Raw genomic sequence first — 18,178 nt, 5'->3', positions numbered from 1 at the left:
CCATCCTCCACCCTGAGCCAGCTGTGCAGCAGGGAAAGGTGTGAGATGAACTGCCAGCCCTAAACACACACCAAACCTCTGCCTCACATCCACTCTGCATCCACAGCCACCCAACAAAGGAGCTGGGCACAAGGCCCCTGGGATGCCAGGATTCCCAGCAGCAGGGAGCAGGCAGTGGGCACCCAGCCAGCCTGCAGCCACCTATTCCACACACCCTGCCTTCACCCACCTCTCACCAGCCAGGGCATGCACAGGGTTTGGGCTAATGGCTGGGATTCCCTCTTTAAAACAGGGTGACAGCTGGGGAAGAGATGAGCCCCTGACAACACAGGCCAGGGCAGCAAAGGGACCAGAGGAACAGCAACACCTCAGAGGCTTCGACCTGTGCCCGACTGTCACTTGGCTTTGCTAGAGAGACACCAAGAGTTCTCTGTGGTGTGTCCACCCCACACCTGCAGCTTCACAGCTCAGCCAGGACTGAGGAGCACAAGTAGCCTCTACCTTTGACCTGCTGGCAGCACTCTACCTTCATCACCTACATCAGCTTCAGCACATGCCACAAACCCCCTCAGAGCAGGTCAACAGCAAAACCCGTCCATTACACCTCCAGTCTGAGCTGGGACTGTGCTCTCACCCCCCTCCCCACGGACACTGGTGAAGGTGAGAGGCTGAGGATGGAGTTGGATGAGGGAAGCACTAAGTGAGGGGTGTCCTTAGATCACAGTTTCATCCCCCCAGCACTCCAGAGGCTTCATGCCACAGGGGGCTGTTGCCTGCTCTGTGCCAGGGCGCTGATGGTCCAATTGAGCCCAGGTGACAGTGTCAGGCTGGGTGAGGTGGAGGCAGGGAGGGGACAAAGCAGTTCTTCAAACTGTGATCTAAAAGCAATAGCTCCCTCTGAGGTGAGTGGACACTGCAGCCCAGAGGCTGTGAGGATGGGTGTGCCTGTAGCCACCTCCAGAAGGTTTCTATTGCTCCAGCACGCCCTGGGTGGATGGAGGGATGACACACACTGACCATGGGGGATGGCAAAAGACATGGTACTTGGTTTTGCATGACACACCACCACTTACCAGCAAGAAGCTTCCTATGTTCTTTAGAAAGCAGGGGAGGAGGAAGAGAAAAAGGAGAGAACAAAACAGTTAGAAACAAGGAAACAGCCAGCTAGCCCAAAGCTCTCCTGCCCTCCCCAAGCCCCCTCCTCCAGTGCTCCACTACCAGCCTCACCTGGGGCTGCTCCCATCGGCTCTTGCAGCCCTTTTCCAGGCAGCATCAGGCACTAAGCTCCCAAATCACCCCAGAAGGTGACAGCCAGCTTGCTGGCACCTGCATCCCAGGGAGGAACCCCTTACCCCTGGCCCAGCATCCTACATCTCATAGAGAAAGCAGGAGAACACCAAACAGCTCACAGGGGGCAGATGGGTGGTTTTGCCACGTGAGAGGTGGCCTGGCCACCAAGCCATGCCTCTGGAGACCCCCACACAGCCCAGGGCTGATGCTGGGAAGGATTAGGGGCAGAGCATAACCAGCACTGACACCTTTGTTGACAACACAGGAACACACTGATGGTTTTCCCAGTAAAATCCAGTTTCCTCCTCGTTTTAAGGAGCATTAAGCTGAGTTTTGCATCCCCACCTTCTAGGCCCATCAGTTTAAGCATGTTTTCACAGCACAATGGGCTCCCAAATGTGCAGCCAGCCAGAAAACAGCAGGATCCTGATGTAACTGATGCTATTGCAACAGCCCAAATGATGCCCAGCCAAACCAGGGAGAAACAGAGAGCTCCAGAAGCAGAACACTGTGGGCAAACAACAGCAGAAACCTCATCAGGAACATCTGAGCACTGAGTAGCAGCCACACAAGCAAAGCCTGGATTAGATACCAGAGCTGATTTGATTCATGGAGAAGCCTTCACTCCTTCCTTACAAGGACAGCCCAACAAAGGTCCTGGAGAATAACAAACACAGCCAAAGGCTCCCAAGCCAAGGTGCACTAAGTGCTGACCTCTATGTGCTGCCTTGTCAATAAGTGAAACCAAAGCCACACTTTGCAGGTGTTCAGGAGCTCAGCCTGGAGCTATCCACATCCATGGCAGCTTCCCAGGGAGCAGATGTTCCCCACTCAATTCCAAAGGGCACATCCTTTCCCATCACACCCTACCCAAACACATCACCTGGACCACAACTTCTGAGGTCTGGCAAAGCAGAGCAGGAGGTGAGCCAAGGTCTCCACCACCCCTGCTGAGAGAGAAGGTGACCAGTGAGGCAGCTGAGCACTTGAAGAGTTGATATTGAGCAGAGTTTGTCTACAAGCAAGCTGTGGCAGTGTAGAAGTCCTGGAGGCATTGCAGCACTCATTCTAGATGCCTGTGGAAACAAGAGCTGTCCTCACAGCCAGGCCCTTGTCCCACCAGGACATGGGTATTTCCTAGTGTGAAATGCAGCTCCCAACCTCTCTTTTCTGCCCCCTGCTTCCTCTGAGGACCACACCATAGCTGGGAGTTACAGAGCAGGGGGGGCAGCTGGAGAAAAGCCCTTTGAGCACTTATCTCAGGCTGGAGTCCCCAAGGCTGTGGAAGAGAGACAGAGCCCCCAGGGCCAGACTGGTGGGATGAAGGGACAAGGGATGGAGGTGGGTGACTTCCCAGGGAAAGGGAGGGTGCTGAGCCACAGAGCAGAGCAAACAGAGGAGGGGGAAGACAAGGATGCAGCTGGAGCAGGGAGCATCACCCGCTGCCCCAGTACCAAGGCATGCTGAGGTCTCCCCTGAGCTCTGTGGGCCACATTCCCACAATGGGCTGGGGGACATGGGGAATGTGACACTCTGAAGAGCCCTGACAGCTCCCTGAGACTGTGAGGGGGAAAACAAAGTGAGCATTGAGGGCTGGGGACGGCCCCATGCCAAGGAAGTGACGTGCAGCCTTCTCCATTGGCAACAGGGAACCCTCTCAGCTAGAAGCTGTTGGGAGATGGAGGGAAGAAAGGATGAGGGGAAAAACAGCTTAAAAATATCCCAGAGCAGCACAGTTATTTTGGGATTTTCATTTATAAAGAGGAAGAAAAACAGAAGTGAAAGCCAAGGCCCCATGGGCAGCTCTGGTGCAGATGAATTGCTGGTGTCTGGCTGCAGGACTGCAGCACTCCCTCCCTTCCCTGCCTCTGATGCCTCAACATTGAAGTGCTATGGAGTGCACCATCTCCCATCACATCCTTTTATCACCTGGAAGATGAGATTTGGGCTCCTGCAGACTGTGGTCTGGGGTTGCCTGAGGAAATGGGACCCATCTCTTACTCTGCTCCTCCTGGGGAGCAGCCAGAGAGCCTCTGCTTGCCAAGGCAGGACCTCTGAAGAAAGGGCCCAGGGTCAAAAGGTGGCACAAGAGCAGCAGCAGCATGTTTGGGACAGCAGAAGTGGTTTTGCCAGTGTGCAGGAAGGAGATGGGGGCTTTGGCTGGGACATTCAGATACAGAAGCCCTGAGCACAAGGCAGGCTTTGTGGATGTCAGGAGGATGGGGTCACACTTTCTGTGGTGGCCAGGGACAGGACAAGGGGTAACAGGCACAGGCTGGCACACAGGCAGTGCCTCTGGAACAGGAGGAGCAAGTCCTTTGGTGCTGAGGGGAGGGAGCCCTGGCCCAGGCTGCCCAGGGAGGGTGTGGAGGCTCCTCAGGAGGTTTCCAACCCCACCTGGACACGTTCCTGTGCCCCTGAGCCAGGGGAACCTGCTGGAGCAGGGGCTGGAGCAGCTCTGGAGATCCCTCTCAACTCTCCCCATTCTATGATTCTTGGCTGGGGTTTCTACAAAGCCATCTGCCCACCATGATTTCAGGGGATTTGATTCAATCACCATCCCTTGCCAAGGGAGAGGAGGTGAATGGGAGCCAGGCAGCCCCTGCAGGGAACACAGCCCGGGCAGGCACGAGGCAGGGAGTATTTTGGAGACCATTCCCATTGAGGAGGGGAAGCCCTTTGCTGTGTGGGTGGAAGGCAGCTCACCCAGCTCAGCCTGGTCACCTCTGGCATCATGGCAGAGAGCCAGCAGCTGCCTGGCAGCAGCTACCACACACTGCTGGGTCACACACTGGGCACTGCACACAGCCCTTCTCACCCAACTGCTTGGCAGCAGGCAGGTTGCTCAGCCCCTGGCACCCCCAGGAGCACCACAGCACCCAGCATGCACAGCACAAGTGAATGCCCAAGGCCACTGAGTGAGAAGCTGTGGTAGAGGTATAAAGCACACAGAGAAGGTGGAAGCAGCCCATGTGGCAAGGCATGGCCTTCCCAAAGCAGCACCTTTGCTTTAAGGCAGCTCAGTGGGGTCTGCAGTTGGTCCAACTGGGCTGTGCAGAGCTCTGGGTCCAGCTGAGGCTTTGTGCTGGGCAGTGGCACTGCCAGCCTGCTCCAGAGCAAGTGCAGCTTTCACATGCAGATCCCAAACCCTGATGTTCACTGGGGCTGGAACAGCAGCTGATTTGCAAAGTCCAGGGAAGCCCAGGAGGGGAGAGATGGTGACAAAGAGAAGATGAAGTCGCTTGGCCAAGACCACCACAGAGCTGCAGCCAGGATAAGAGACCTGAGTGCTGGGGGGGAGAAAAGGGTCAGTGGCCTCAGTGAGTGCTGCTAAACCTAGTTTATGGGTGGGGAAGAAAACCCCAGAAGGGCTAAGGGACTTGTGACAACACCAACCTCAGTGTGTGTCTCAGCAAGGCTGAACACTTGACCCCAGGGAGGCAGAAGTCGCCTGTGACTCATGGTCTGGACTGCTCAGCAGCACCCACCCACCCACCCAGAGAGTCCCAGACACCCCAGCACCCTCCCACACACACTGAACCTGCACAGCTCCCACCCTGCAGCTCCTGCTCCTCCTTCCTAAGGCTGGGGAGATGCCACCAGTGTGGTGTGGACACGGTCTGTCTCTCATCTCTAGAACAAAAGTGCAATTGAGATGAGTAATCCCAGAGCCTGACCTGCCTTGCAACTCCAGCTTTCCCTGGGCTTTGACCTCCCCTGCATCGTGCTGTGGCTCAGTGAAGCAGCTGCTAACATCAAGAAGGGAGAAATCAGTTTATTTGGCTGTATATTAAATAAACCAAAACAGAACAGAGAGCTGGGAGGGGGGAGCTGTGTTCCAAGGTCAGGCACTTGACTGCAGAAAGATTTGCTGGAGAGAAACTCTCTCAGAGCAGGGGGACACAGCTGAGCTCTGCAGAGAAGCAAGGCAGGCAGTTGGTGTTTGTGCCATGCCTGGGGAGTGCTGGAACAAAGCAGGCATCCTTGTACATGCTTTGTGGCTTATTCCTGCCAGGGGCTGAGCCACTAGGCCATGAGAAGTGGTGCTTCTGAGAAATCATGTGTGACTTGGCCAAGTCACCCAACGTAGCTGCTGCAAGGCCAGGACCACCTCTTGCCTAACAGCTCAGCTCCTGAGACACTCCATCAGCCAGAGGCAGAAGAATTTGCCAAGATAAACCATCCTCTGGGGAAAAAAAGCCTGCTTGGAGATCCCAACACGAAGAGGTGGCTCTCTGCTCTCTCACTTGGCTGCTTAGGAAGATCAAACATGGGCTCCAGGCAGGGCAGGAGGCTTCATCTCCAAATCTCTGGAGCAGGAACCCACTTTGTACTAGTGAGGAGTGCTCAGGGTGGATATTGTCCACCTACAGCCCCTCTCTCAGTCAGATGCCACCCAAGGCAGGGAGCTGAGTGCCTGCAGAGCCAGAGGACCCAGGCTCTGAGGGAGCCAGGAGGGATCCTTGATAGATCCCAGGAACCCAACAGCACAGTGTGTTCTTTGCCCTCACACTAATGCCCCTGCTGAGCCTGGCAGTGAGATCCAGGTTGCACTGTCTCATTCCCAAGGAAACAAGCCAAGGGTTCCCACGCCACCTTCCCGCTGCTCAGGGCACAAAAGCAACACAGGCTTCCTGAAATCCCTCTGTCCATGACCCTCCCTACTGTTTCCCTGCATCCTGCTCCAAGGCCACACTCTGCACTGAGATAACAAGGCACTTGCTGCCAAAAGCAGCAGCCAGAGGGGCCAAGGATCCCCACAGATCTGCCCTCCAAGACAGACCTGATCTGAATGGTCAGAAACTGGAGATGAAGCCCTGGAGCTTGGGCTTATTTAATGCACCTAAGCCAGTGTGGGACCTCTGGAAGAACTGGGGGCTTGGGTACCAGGGGTACTCAGGCACCCAGGCACAGCAGTGCCAGGAGGCAGCCAGGCAGCAGGCAGCTCAGACCCCAGGAACAGGCAGCTCTGCTGCACCTTCCACCTCCAGCGACCCACACAAGGAGCTGGACAAAGTCACAACAGCCACAGAGGGTTTCCATCAGTTAATATTAAATCCCTACACACAGAAATGCCTCTCAATCACATGCTAAAAAGGAACATATCTCCATTCTCTTTGCAGTTGGCACTTGCCTCAGAAACCTCTCAAAGTCTGGGGCACCCAGTCGTCCCAGCTCCTGCCAATTACACACCAATTAAACACACGACACTCCCTCTCAAAAACATATCAATCAGTTGGCCTGTGAGCAGCATCCAATCAGTGCTGCTGCAGGAGCTCACCCTCCCTGGAGAGGTGCAATTTTGGCTGGTGATGGTTTAGGTTTGGCAAGGGAGATGGGGAGCTGAGGAGCAGCCCAACTGGCACCTTGGCAGGAGGGCGATGCCTGAAGGAACAGGAGGCAGGACTTTTCCCCACCTTCCTCCATCCCTCAGCTCTGAAGAGCAGTCCCCAAAAAAACACAGCCAGGATTGAAACCAGATGTGTAGGAAGTGTCTCATTAGCAGTAATTGCTTTGCAAGGATTTGAGGTTTCCCCTCTGTGCCACCAACCAAACACACTTTCAGAAGCTGCCGTGGGTTGGGTACCGGGACACGCTGGATGCAGGAGGGAAGGAGGGGGGGGGAAAGCCCACAGGGCACAGTCTCTACTACACTAACATTTTTATTGAAGCCAGGGAAAGTTTACTCAGGCTGCAGGCACCAGCCTGCTGAGGCAAAGGATCAGTGCTCCAGCAGATTAAGCTGAAAACACTCAGCATCTCTGACCCTCTTTCTCTTGAGCGTGGCTCATCAGGGCCAAATGACTCGTGAAACAGCCTCATGATCAGCTCCTTTGCACCCTCCCTGCTTTCCTCAGGGGCAAAGCAGGCACCAGACACTCCAGCAACTTGTCTCCATCCCCACAAGTCAAAGCTGATTAGAGCATCTGGCAGGGACTCTGAGCTTCCCTTACCCAGCCATCCCTGCTGGTTGTTTTACCTGTGGAGTGATTTCCTTCCAATTACAGGGCTGAAGCCAGAACAAATCACAGCCAGAGAGACGAATAAGAACAGGTCCATCAGGTCCCTTGCACACAACTGCAGAGCTGTTTCTGGTTCCCAGCACATGGAGACTCAAAACAAGGGAGGGAAGCCCTGAGCAGCCTCAGGGACTGGGTGAGACCCTCTCTGCTCAGTCCTCAGCCCCTTTGGCAGAGCCACATGCTGCACTTTCCCCACATCAGGTGACAATTTACCACCTTGTCTTTGGACTGAATCATCCCTTTGTTCTTGTGCTGAATTTCAGCTTGTTCAAATGAAAGCTTAGGCAGAATCTCTGCTTTCTAGCAGGCTGCCTTTAAGAATTGTGCCTGCACCTCAGACACACCTTGGGAAGCAGCCAGGGGCTGAGCTGCCAGCACAGGGCTGGCTCATCCTGCTGTGGCCAGTCTCACCCCTCTGGGGGTGCTGAGCTGCCATGCAGAGCTGCCAACCACTGTGGTTGATTACCCACAGACACAAAGCCCTGGAAGCAGCACCTCATGCTCTAAGCCCCCATCAGCACCACCCCTCCATACACCACTCTGCAAGAAGCAGCTCTGAGGCCACAAAGCTGAGAGGGAGAAGGTGTTACCTGCCAGCCACCACATCCCCCAGTGCCAACCTGCCTGTCCCAGCTGCCAGTCCCTACAACTGGGCTGCCACGAGCTGGGGCGTGCTCCCAGGAGCAGACCCTTACTGCAAGACCACTCTTCCCCTCCCTCATTTCCTTCTCCAGCCCTGGCAAGACAAAGGACCCAGTCTTTGCTAGACATAAACTAACTGTCAGAGCCCCTTCCCTGGGCCAGGCTGGACGAGCCAGTCCAATGGCACAGGAGGAGCAGGCACCCGCATTCTTTTTGGTGAGATGAGCCTTGCAAACCCTCCTTGGGCTGCTTCCTCAAGTCCCTTTAGCATGCTGTATCCCCTTCTCTCCCCCCAGCCCCAGCAGAGCTCAGATCCCAGTCTCCAGGGCTAAGACAATAGCTGCTTATGTTCTCTGCTAGCGCTGCTTTCTGGGAAGGGAGCCAGGCCTGGCAGCTCTCAGCAGCAGGGAATAAAAGATGTGTTTGTGCTACAGAGCCCCTGTGCACCAGTGGGGCACCCTCAAAGGGAGACAAGGCATCAGCCTGCTGGGGATGCAAAACAGAACTGCAGACAGATGCCCTGGGTTTAGTGAGAGGGGAGTGAGAAAGACCATGGGGCTGAGAGAGAAGCAAGGGGCTTGTTCAGAGCAGTGAGCTGTGCAAGCAGCAGGGAGCAAGGGCCTTGGGCACAGGCAGATGCAGAGCAGCCCTGCTCCAAGAGCTGAGAGCCAAGGCTGCAGAGCATCAGGCTGCTGAGGTTGGTGGGAATTGAGGATCATGGAATCATAGTGTTGGTTGGAAAAGGGCTTGAAGCTCCTGGAGCCCATCCACTGCCCTCACCCTGCCCAGCCCAGCACTGACCCACAGCCTCAGCACCTCCATGGCTTTGGGATCCCTCCAGGGCTGGGCACTGCCCCAGCTCCCTGGGCAGCCTGGCACAGGGGCTGACACCCCTCTCAGGGAAACAGTTCTGCCTCAGCTCCAACCTCAACCTCCCCTGGGGCAACTGCAGCCCTTTTCCCCTTGTCCTGTCACTTGTTACTTGGGAGCAGAGCTGAACCCCCAGCTCCCTGCAGCCTCCTGCCAGGGAGTGTCAGAGAGTGCTCCTGGCTGCCCTCAGCCTCCTCCTCTCCAGGCTCAACACCCCCATTCCCTCAGCCCCTCCCCAGCCCCTTGTGCTCCAGCCCCTTCCCCAGCTCTGTGCCCGGCTCTGGCCACGCTGCAGCCCCTCAGTGTCCCTGTGGCAGTGAGTGAGGGGCCAACACTGAGCACAGCCCCAGAGCTGTGGGGCTTTGGCAGTCTCATACCTGCTCTTCCTAGGTCAGAAGGTGTCAATGCCCTTCTCAGGCCAGGCCTGGATCCCCTGCCTCTAGCAGCCCAGCACCAAGACCAATCACCCTGCCTGCTGCTAGCAGAGGCATTGCTCACAACCACTGAGGCTGGAAGCTCACAGGGCTTTCCCACACAGGCAATTTTCTGGGTTGAGCAGCAAGTGCAGCAGTCAGTCTGCAACCCCATCAGCTGCCCAGCATGGGTACTGCCCCTGTGGCCTTCACACCACGCCCTTTTGCCCCACTTGGGCTCTTTTGGTACCTGTACCATGCCCCAGGCAGTACATAAGACTCTTCCTGACCTCCCTCCTTCTCAGCACTAGTGTCAGATGCACCAGGCAACAGCAGTGCCTGTGAAGTGCCCACGTTTCCTTGCAGTACAACAAAATGCCAACCAATTAATCTTGAAATAAAATAGCTAAACAAAAAAGAAACCTCACACTGGCCTCTTCCTTTCTTTTCCTGAAGCTCCAAAGCTGCTTTTCCACTGTCCTGAATAATTGACATTAACATGAAAATTTAAAGACTCCCAAGGTTTCATTAAAATTCATTCCCTTTCCCTGGGGGGAATTGGCATTGCCAGTCCCATGCAGGGCAGCCAGCACAGGCAGCTGCCTCTGCTCACAGCATTTACCTCTCTAGCTAAGGAAGATTCCCTCTTAATTGTTTAATGAAGACCCTGAGCAAACATCCCTTGGCTGCTCCCAGTCATCAGCCTCCTAATGCTCCTCCCACCTGATTCCAGCACTAATCCTGACTCTACCCCACCTCCTTCAACCCATTCCAGCTCCACCATTTCCCTGCCAGCCCTCCTGTCCCAGCAGCACAGCACAATAAGAGGCTCCTGCTCCTATCACACACTCACTGATGGGCACAGCACTTCATAGATGAGTGAACTCTTGCATCTCCCAGCAGGATGCATCCCCATAAAGCCTCCAGTGTAATCCAGCCTCCAAGAGAGCTGGGAGCAGACACATGCCTCAGAGGCAGCACTGCTACCTCAGTCCCTTCCAGGATGCCTCATGCTGGTGGCCATAGTCCTTCTTGGCATGCTGAGCTCTGGGAAGTCATATGGTGGGAAGATATGAGTGCAGCACTGCAGGAGCACCTAAGCAAGGCTGGCCCTGGAGCAACAGGCAGGGGAGAGCAGCTTGGCATGGCTGTGGGGCAGAGGGGGGCACTACTAAAGGGGTCCTGCACCCAGCAAGCTGCCCAGCACCTTCCTACCAACAGAGTGCCCCATTCAAGTGTCTCATGAAGAGAGTGACCACAGCTCAGGGAACCCAAGACAAATGTTTTTAGAAACATGGAGGTTTAAGCCCCAAGATTGCAAGTTGTCCTTAAAAGGCCAAAATGGGACTTCCCTGGGACATGGGCAATGCAGGAGGGACAGCCCCTGGCTGGGCCATCAGAGAACCTCCCACACACATAGAAAACAACAGAGACCAGAAGAAAATCAAAGGCTAGAGCTGGTGTTAGTGCTCTCCAAATGATACTGAGGCTAACAAAACCTGTTGGGCTTTCCTGGCCATCCCCAGGCTGCTGCTTTCCCAGCACAGTGGCTCTGGAGGCTGCAAGGAGAGGGTCAGGTTTCCCATTAAATCACAGCTCCAGACTGGGGGCACTGCTACCAATTAAGTGTTATAACCTCTGGTGAAACTCTCCCAATTTACCCCACTTGACCAACTGACCCTGAAGATTTTGAGCAGCCTCTATAAATCCTGAGGATCTTTCAAGTCAAACCCATGTGGGTTTTGTTTCCAGAAGAGAAGTCAGCAGGGAGGGAGAATGTTGTCCTTGCACTCACCATTAACCTCACACTTTTAAGCATAAGCTGACCCTTTTCTCCTCTTGGTAAAGGAATGAGCTGCCACTTCAGAACAGATGCATGCTCCAAAAAGCTCCCAGCAATACTAGCACTGAGTATTCTTGTCTAATGCTTATGGGGAAAAGCATTGCCCCTCCAGCTGCAAGGACAGCCAGGGCAGAGGCTGTCTGTGCTCTTAGGGCTCTGTTCTCACAGTGGGGCTAGCACATTCCCACTTCCAAGAGGATGTAACAAGGACCACACCACAGCCATTGTGCCCAGAGGTTAGTGCCAGGGCCAAAGACTAGGACATGAGTGCAGGGAAGACACCAAGCACAAGGCAGGGATGCAACACTGAGGTTCCCAGGGCACTTGCACCCTTATCCAACAAGACAGGCCAGGTCCAGCACACAAGTAGCTGGGAGAAGAGCAGCAGCAGGGCATCTCCCACCACCATGAGATCTTCTGGACCAGAAGTGGCAAACCATGAGAGATCTACAGTCCTTTTCCAGGCCTTCTATGTGCTTAAAGGTACAGCAAAATCCAAGAGACAAATGCCAGGGTGCAGAACAGTCTCTAGCTGCAAAACACTGTGAGCAAACAGGGCTATTGTAAGGCATCATTAGCACAAAAGGAAACAGGCTGGGAGACAGCATGGCACAAAAGCCCACAGCTAGGTAAAGCAGGATTAGAGAGGCAGCAGCCAATCACTCCAAGCAAACAAGTTTTGGGCCAGAAACAGAAGCCAGCAGAGCTGGCAGTGAGATCTAGTGGAGGACTTGTGGCTGCCCAATCCAGAGCCTTAGGGGTTAAACAAGGGAAGAGAAATCAAAATCAGCTTCACTGAAGAACACCTCCCTCCTACTCCTCTAAGCCAACATAGTGGTACAAAGCAAAAAGCCTGAGAGCATCCAGCACCAGCTGCCTCCTGCTTCAGTCCTGCACCTCTGGGCATTTGCTCCTGCCTGCCCCTACCGTGTTCTCCTGCAGGGCTCGAAAGGCTCTGCAGCATTGCTGCCCACAGGAGGGCCAGGAAGACAAGCTGGGGTCTTTTCTTTGATGCCAGAGCGTTAACAAGAAGCTGAGAGGGCCAAGCTTCTTCCTTTCATAGAAGATTTGAAACTGAACAGAGAAGAAAAGTTCACTCCATGTAACAAGGGATGTGTGCTGTGGGTCCCAGGCACACAGTGGGAGTGGGGCAGTGCCAGAAGCTGGCCTTGGCATGGAAAGCATCACTACCAACTGCTGGTGCAGAGACACAGGGGAAAGCCCCTGGTTTACAGCCTTCCAAGGTTTATCTCCATGATCCTTCCCAAAGGTTTATTCACACTCCCCTAACAACCAGCAGAAAAGGGCAGAGGCAGCTTCTTGTGTAACAGTGGGCAAAGGGGACAAGCTCTTTCTGCCCCCTCTCCCCATCCTGCCACCTGCACAGGAGAGCTCCCTCCACACTCTGAAGCCCTTCAGACTCCCCCCCAACACACTGGGCCAGCAACTGCCCAGGACAGGCTGAGCCAAGGAATCAGCCTCCCCCACACACACATACTCTGCTCCCTTGAAGCTGAGAGCTCCCATCACACCAGACGTCCTTGTGTGCCAAGACCAAATGTGTCCCTGCCTCCCCTGCCCCACTTTCTGCCTGAGAAAGGAGAGAAATGCTTGTTCTTACCTAGTAATGAATAATCCAGAGATCCACGTGGGAGAGGCCAGCACATGCAAAAAGAACAGAGCAAAAACAGTTGGTCAGATCAGAGTCAATTGTGCCCAAGGGCTTGCCAAGCAGAGCTGCTCTGCTCTGCTCCTCCCTGGGCTCCCAGCCTGGAAAGCTTGTGGAGCTGGAGTGGGGAGGGTCTGATTCCTCATCTCCTGCATGAGAGGTTTGCCACTCCACACTCACTCAGCCCCAGATGCCTGCAGTCCCCAAAGAGCAGCCAACTGCTCAGCAGACCTGAAAGCATCATCCCTCACCCTCTGCAGCCCTCAGCCTGAGAAACAGCAGATCACAGCCTGATAAACAGCCTGGAGAAAAGCAAGGGAGCAGCCCTGACCCCTGCAGATCTGCAGGGACTCCAGCAGAAGGCAGATGAGCATTATCAGTGGCACAGAGGGCAGCAGAGTCCCTGTGCCTGCCATGCTGCTGACAGGCTCAGCCCTGCAGAGTGACCCTGTGCAGAAGGCTGGGGGATACCCACACCTCCTGTGTTAACCCAACAAGGGAGAAAGCAGACACAGTAACTCAGAAGAGCACTTGCCTTTCCTCAGGGACCAGCACATCCACTCACCCAGCCTCTAGGCTACAGCATGGTAGGTGCCCACCTTACCTTGGCACTACGTTAATGCCACCCCAATTGAACATAAACCCCTAAGCTGACACTGTCATTCTTGCAGCTCCTCAGTGAATGAGGAGATACCCTTCCAAAAAGATGCTGAGACCAAAATGCAGGTTAGAGGTGCTCCAGAACTCCCCCTAAGTTGAGTGTGGTGGACAGTACAGGCACAGCAGGTAGAAACACCACCCATGTCAACTGCCTGGGAGGGCTTTGGGAGCAGCAGGGCAGGGGAAAGCAGAGTCACAGACCCACAGCACATACCCTGAGCTCCTGTAGTGAGGGAGTGGGCATCTCTGCCAAAGCAGGAAGGCCAAAAGGGCAACAAGAGCCCAGCAGAGCCAGGGAACAGCAGCAAACAGCTGCTGCCAACTCTGAAGGTTGCCAAGGCTGCTGGGCTCTGTATATGCAGCAACAACCTTTGAAGTCAGGGCAGAGGAATGTGCCCTGCTACTCTCTGCCAAGGCAGGGCAGGAGAGACCCAGCTCCAGCAGCCACCTCTCTGCCCATCACCTGCTGCCAGGCCCAGGGCTCCACACACCATTGTGCCTTCCCCACACAGGCCAGAAGGAAGAAGCTGTGACCATAAAGCATCTCAGCCTCCAAGCACTTGCTTCCCAGGAGCACGGTGCTCACCAGCCTGGCCAGGTCACACTGCTTGCCCTACACCACCAGGTAAAAACCTTCCCCTCTCCAGCCCCATCATTCTCCCACCTTAAAGCTACCCTGGCAGCCCCTTCTCTGCACACATCCTTTACTGACTGAGGCCACAGGCTCCTTCTGAACCCACTCCAACAAGTGCTGGGTGTTGATTCCCACGTAGGCAGCTTGGTGCCTGTAAACAATTCTTCCTGCATTTTGACACCCCCATAGTGTAGCCAGACCATCTGTCTGAACTGCAAGGCTGTTAACTGCTATGCAACTGCCATTAGCTGCACATGCAGAGCTAGCACTGGGCTTAGCTGGAAACCACCACCCAAGCTCCCAAAACGAGTTTGAGATGCAGCTGCAATGAAGTGAGCAGAGCCAACTGTCTGTCCCTTCAGGGCACTGAGTGCCACACAGACCCTGCCACAGCTTCACCACACAGCTGCCACAGCCTGAGCTGGGACTTTGCCCATAACTTTGGCTCATAAATCCCATGAGGTGAGGCCAGTTGGTTCCCACTTGAGTTGGGAGCAGCATCCAACCCGACACCCAGCTCTCCCACGTCGGACGCAGGGGCGATGCCTGTCACGGGTCACAGCCTCCCAGTGGCCAGGTTCCAAGCCCTGCTCCAGGGCAAAGAATGTAACACATTAAGATGTAAGCCATGTAAGATTTACTGTGAAGGGAAAAGCCTTTCATGTGAGGCAGGCTCCAAGCGAGTGCCAGCTCCTTTCAACTCTGTCCCTGCGTAGGCGCTGGGCAGGGAGGGCAGTGCTTCCAAGGCACGGCCAGGCAGATTCCCTGCCACACCAACTGCTGCTTGGAGGGGCTGAAGGGGGAAGGGGACATGTGTAGAGGCTCAGATGGAACACTGCCTCATGTCCCAGGCTGTGGAGACAGGGGGGGACATGGGAGAGAGGGGGGCAGGTGCCATGGGGAGCTGCAGGCGGGGCAGCGCCTGGGAAGCTGCTTTGGCTCAGGGCTTGGGGCAGTGTGTTTGTGGGGACCTTGATTGCTTGTGCCCATGGAGACCAGCCTGTCTGGCAGAGCAGGGAACACAGCCTCAGAGTTCCACCTCACTACAGTCTCATGATGCCCCATGTAACGAGGCACAGGGCAGAGTGGCTGGGAGGAGGAAGAGAAACCCTCTGAGCAGTCAGCATTGAGCACACAAAGCTCCCACCATACCAAGCTGTGTGTGAGGCCCTTCTGCAAGGTGCCCTCCTGCACTGGGGCTGAGCCACACACCCCTCCTGTTCAGGCAGAGCCACTGCAGGTCCCACTAAACTCTGTGCACATCCCCTGTGCCCTGCTGCAGTCCTTTCCTCCTCCTTCAGTGCCTGCTCCCAGCAGGGAGCTTCCAAACCTCCCCTTCCTGCACTCAGAGCTGTGAGAGGCAAGTGTGTTCCCTCCTACATAAAAGCCCCATCAGCCTAACCCCTTGGTGCTCTGTCTCCCCTCCTTCCCTGCAACGGGAGCCATCACCACTCTGAGCTGGAGGGGCCTGGATTTACATCCCCTAGGAGCCCTCTGCACAGACAGAAGCTCCCATCCTCTGCAGCCAAGTCCTTCCAAATCTGCATGGCCAAGGTCAGAGTGCAGATCTCTGCAGTGGGGGGAGGAAAAGCCCCCACTGGAAAGCAGAGCAAAAGGCACAGAAGATGTGTGAAGGAGCCAGCCAGACACTGGCCTTTGCTAGAGAAACAGAAGCCTTGGAGCAGTATCTTCTCTTATCATGACAGATGCAATGGCCAGAGGGTCCCCAGGGGCTGGAGGTTCAAAGGGCAGAGGCTCCAGCCCACACTGCTGCTTCCTCCATCCTGCAGCAGAAAGCCACCAACCCTCCTGGGGCCTGATTTCCAGGGCAGCACTTCACCAGAGGGTTCCCACGCTTGGGCTGGCTGCAGGGGGGACAGCCAGCATCCTCTGCATCCTCGTTTGGGGAAGGAGCAAGCACTTCTCACACCCTCCCTTTTTGTGTGGGATGCAGCAGAGGCAGCTGCTGGTAGCCAGGGGCAGGCAGCTCCCTTGGGGCACACGAGAGCCCAGTGTGATGCTCCTGGAGAGCAGGCTGAGAGAACAAGGGCACATTCACCCAGGTGGCACCTGCCACTGCTCCCAGAGCTGCACCCCTGAAGGGTGGATGCTTCCAGCTTTGGAAGGCTACACATCACCACCAACACACCAAAGAGTTCCAGCCAGCTTCTCCCACCAGTCCTGCCCAGCTCCCTTCTGCCTCCATGGCATTTAAACCCAGAGCTGTGGGATGGGATGTTGCTGAAAGCAGCGCTGGCAGCCTCAAGGGAGCCAGGCTGCACTTCCACAGGGCCTTCAGAGTCTAGGGAAGACTCCCTTGGGCAAAGAAAGTGCAAGTCCAGCTGGCTAAGAGTTTAACTGAGAGCTGTCTGGGAGAAATTATCAGTCTAGAAAAACAATTCCAGCCTGGGTTTCTTTAGATTCCCTCCTGCTTCAGTGCCTGGGAACTGGGTCCCAGCCAGCAGCTCTGAGCTCAGCAGGCAAGGGTTCTCATGAGCCAGAAGAGCATGAAGTACATCAGCTGGTGTCAGTAGGAAGCTTGGGATGAAGGCAGAGTTCAGTTCAGGAGGAATTTAGCCTATATGCCCCTCTAGCTTGAGTCCAAAGCAGAGATGCTCCCAGGCAACCAAAGTTTTATGCACTAACAAACCTCTGAGCTATTTCTACCTCTCACCAGCTTCACTTCCACCCACAAATAGAAGGGCTGTGTTCTGTCCTAAGCAGTTTGCTCATGCTGCTGTGAAAGCCCATCAAAAACAGACCTTCTCCTAGTGCTTCAGCCCAAGAAGCACTGCAGAGCTGCACACAGGCCAGCCCACTGAGCCCTCCACCACAAACACAGCAGCAGAACCCAGCACCAAGACAGCTGCTGCTGCTTCTCCCCTTTGCTGAGCAAACAAGGGGTTTCCCTGGGGAAGGGAGAGCAGCTCTCTGGACCTGTCTGCAGCACATCACCTCTTCAGTAACTCAGGGCAGACTCCCTTTGAGATGAGGCTGGCAAAAGGAACAACAGCCTTAAAATAACAGGCTAGGACAAGATGTATGCCCAGAGCCTTCATCCCACTGGGGCAGCTCAGCAATCCCTTCTGCAGCCTGTCAGCAAACAAAGCCTGGAACATGAGCTGGGCTGGGAAATGCCCTGCCAAAGACAGAAAGGCCCTGCAAACCAGGGAGCTGTCAAAGCCCCTGTGAGGTCAGGACTTGTGGCAGGACCCTGCAGGGAAGGATGAAGCAGCAAGATGGTTTCATTCCCAGGGGGTGAGAGGAAAAGCAAGTTCATCTGAAAACACCCACAGGGTGTGAGACAGGGAAGGACATGTTTCCCCTGTGCCACATCACACAGACAGTTCCTACAATGTGCCTTTCTAGGCTTCTGTAAGGAAGCCACAAGTGTAGAAACAGAGAATTGTTTGGTTGGGAAAGTCCTTGAAGCTGCTGGAGCCCCAGCCCTGCCCTCACCCTGCCCAGCCCAGCACTGACCCACAGCCCTCAGCACCTCAGCCCCAGGGCTTTGGGATCCCTCCAGGGCTGGGCACTGCCCCAGCTCCCTGGGCAGCCTGGCACAGGGGCTCACACCCCTCTCAGGAAGAAAGCTCAAGCTTAGCAGCCCCTCTGCACTGCCAGCCATGATTTACCAGCCCAGAGCCTCCTGGAGCTAAGCAGCTCATTCCAAACAGTCCCATCTCCCATTGCTGGAGAAAGTTGCTGCCTACAGCTGGGGTGAGGCCAGATGACAGACCAAGATGGGTTTGTCAGACCCTCTCAGCTCTTGCCATCCACCCCTCATAATCCAGGCAGCACCTCAGAAGCCATGAGCAGGGTTTTGCCATGCATGGACTTTGGGGCCCAGCTCCAGCTTCTCCCCATGCTGGCCAGTAGCCTTTGCCAGGCTTGGCAGTGCCAGTCCCTGTGGCCCCAGGCCTGAGGTGGGCAGGTAGAAGTGGCCTCAGGTCCTGAAGGGTGCTCAGACACCTGCAGCTCTCAAGCCTCTGCCCCAGGGGTCTCATGTGCAGTGTGACATGGGGATGAGCAGCTTGAGCTGGCAGCCCAGAACTTCTCAGGGCAGTCCAAGGGCTCAGCTTTCACAAACCAGTGCAACCATCACATCCCTTTGACGGGGTCTAAACTCCCACA

At 55.4% G+C, this 18,178-nt stretch overlaps 1 protein-coding gene across 4 annotated transcripts in view; it reads right to left on the bottom strand.

The window, feature by feature from the left end:
- Window positions 1–18,178, bottom strand: part of AGRN (agrin) — a 111,736-nt gene that overhangs the window by 68,823 nt on the left and 24,735 nt on the right. For 2 of the 4 annotated variants that reach the window (XM_062013030.1, XM_062013031.1), the window contains exon 3: window positions 1,074–1,094. The exons of the other annotated variants lie outside the window; for them this stretch is intronic. In XM_062013030.1, the coding sequence (XP_061869014.1) occupies window positions 1,074–1,094 (21 nt within the window). The remainder of the gene's footprint in view (window positions 1–1,073; window positions 1,095–18,178) is intronic. 4 annotated transcript variants of the gene reach the window in all.

This window comes from Colius striatus, chromosome 21, assembly GCF_028858725.1.
Source record: "Colius striatus isolate bColStr4 chromosome 21, bColStr4.1.hap1, whole genome shotgun sequence".
NCBI classification, from domain to species: Eukaryota; Metazoa; Chordata; class Aves; order Coliiformes; family Coliidae; genus Colius; species Colius striatus.
Note: the sequence above shows the minus strand (reverse complement) of the source record. Positions and strands in the feature narration are given on the sequence as shown.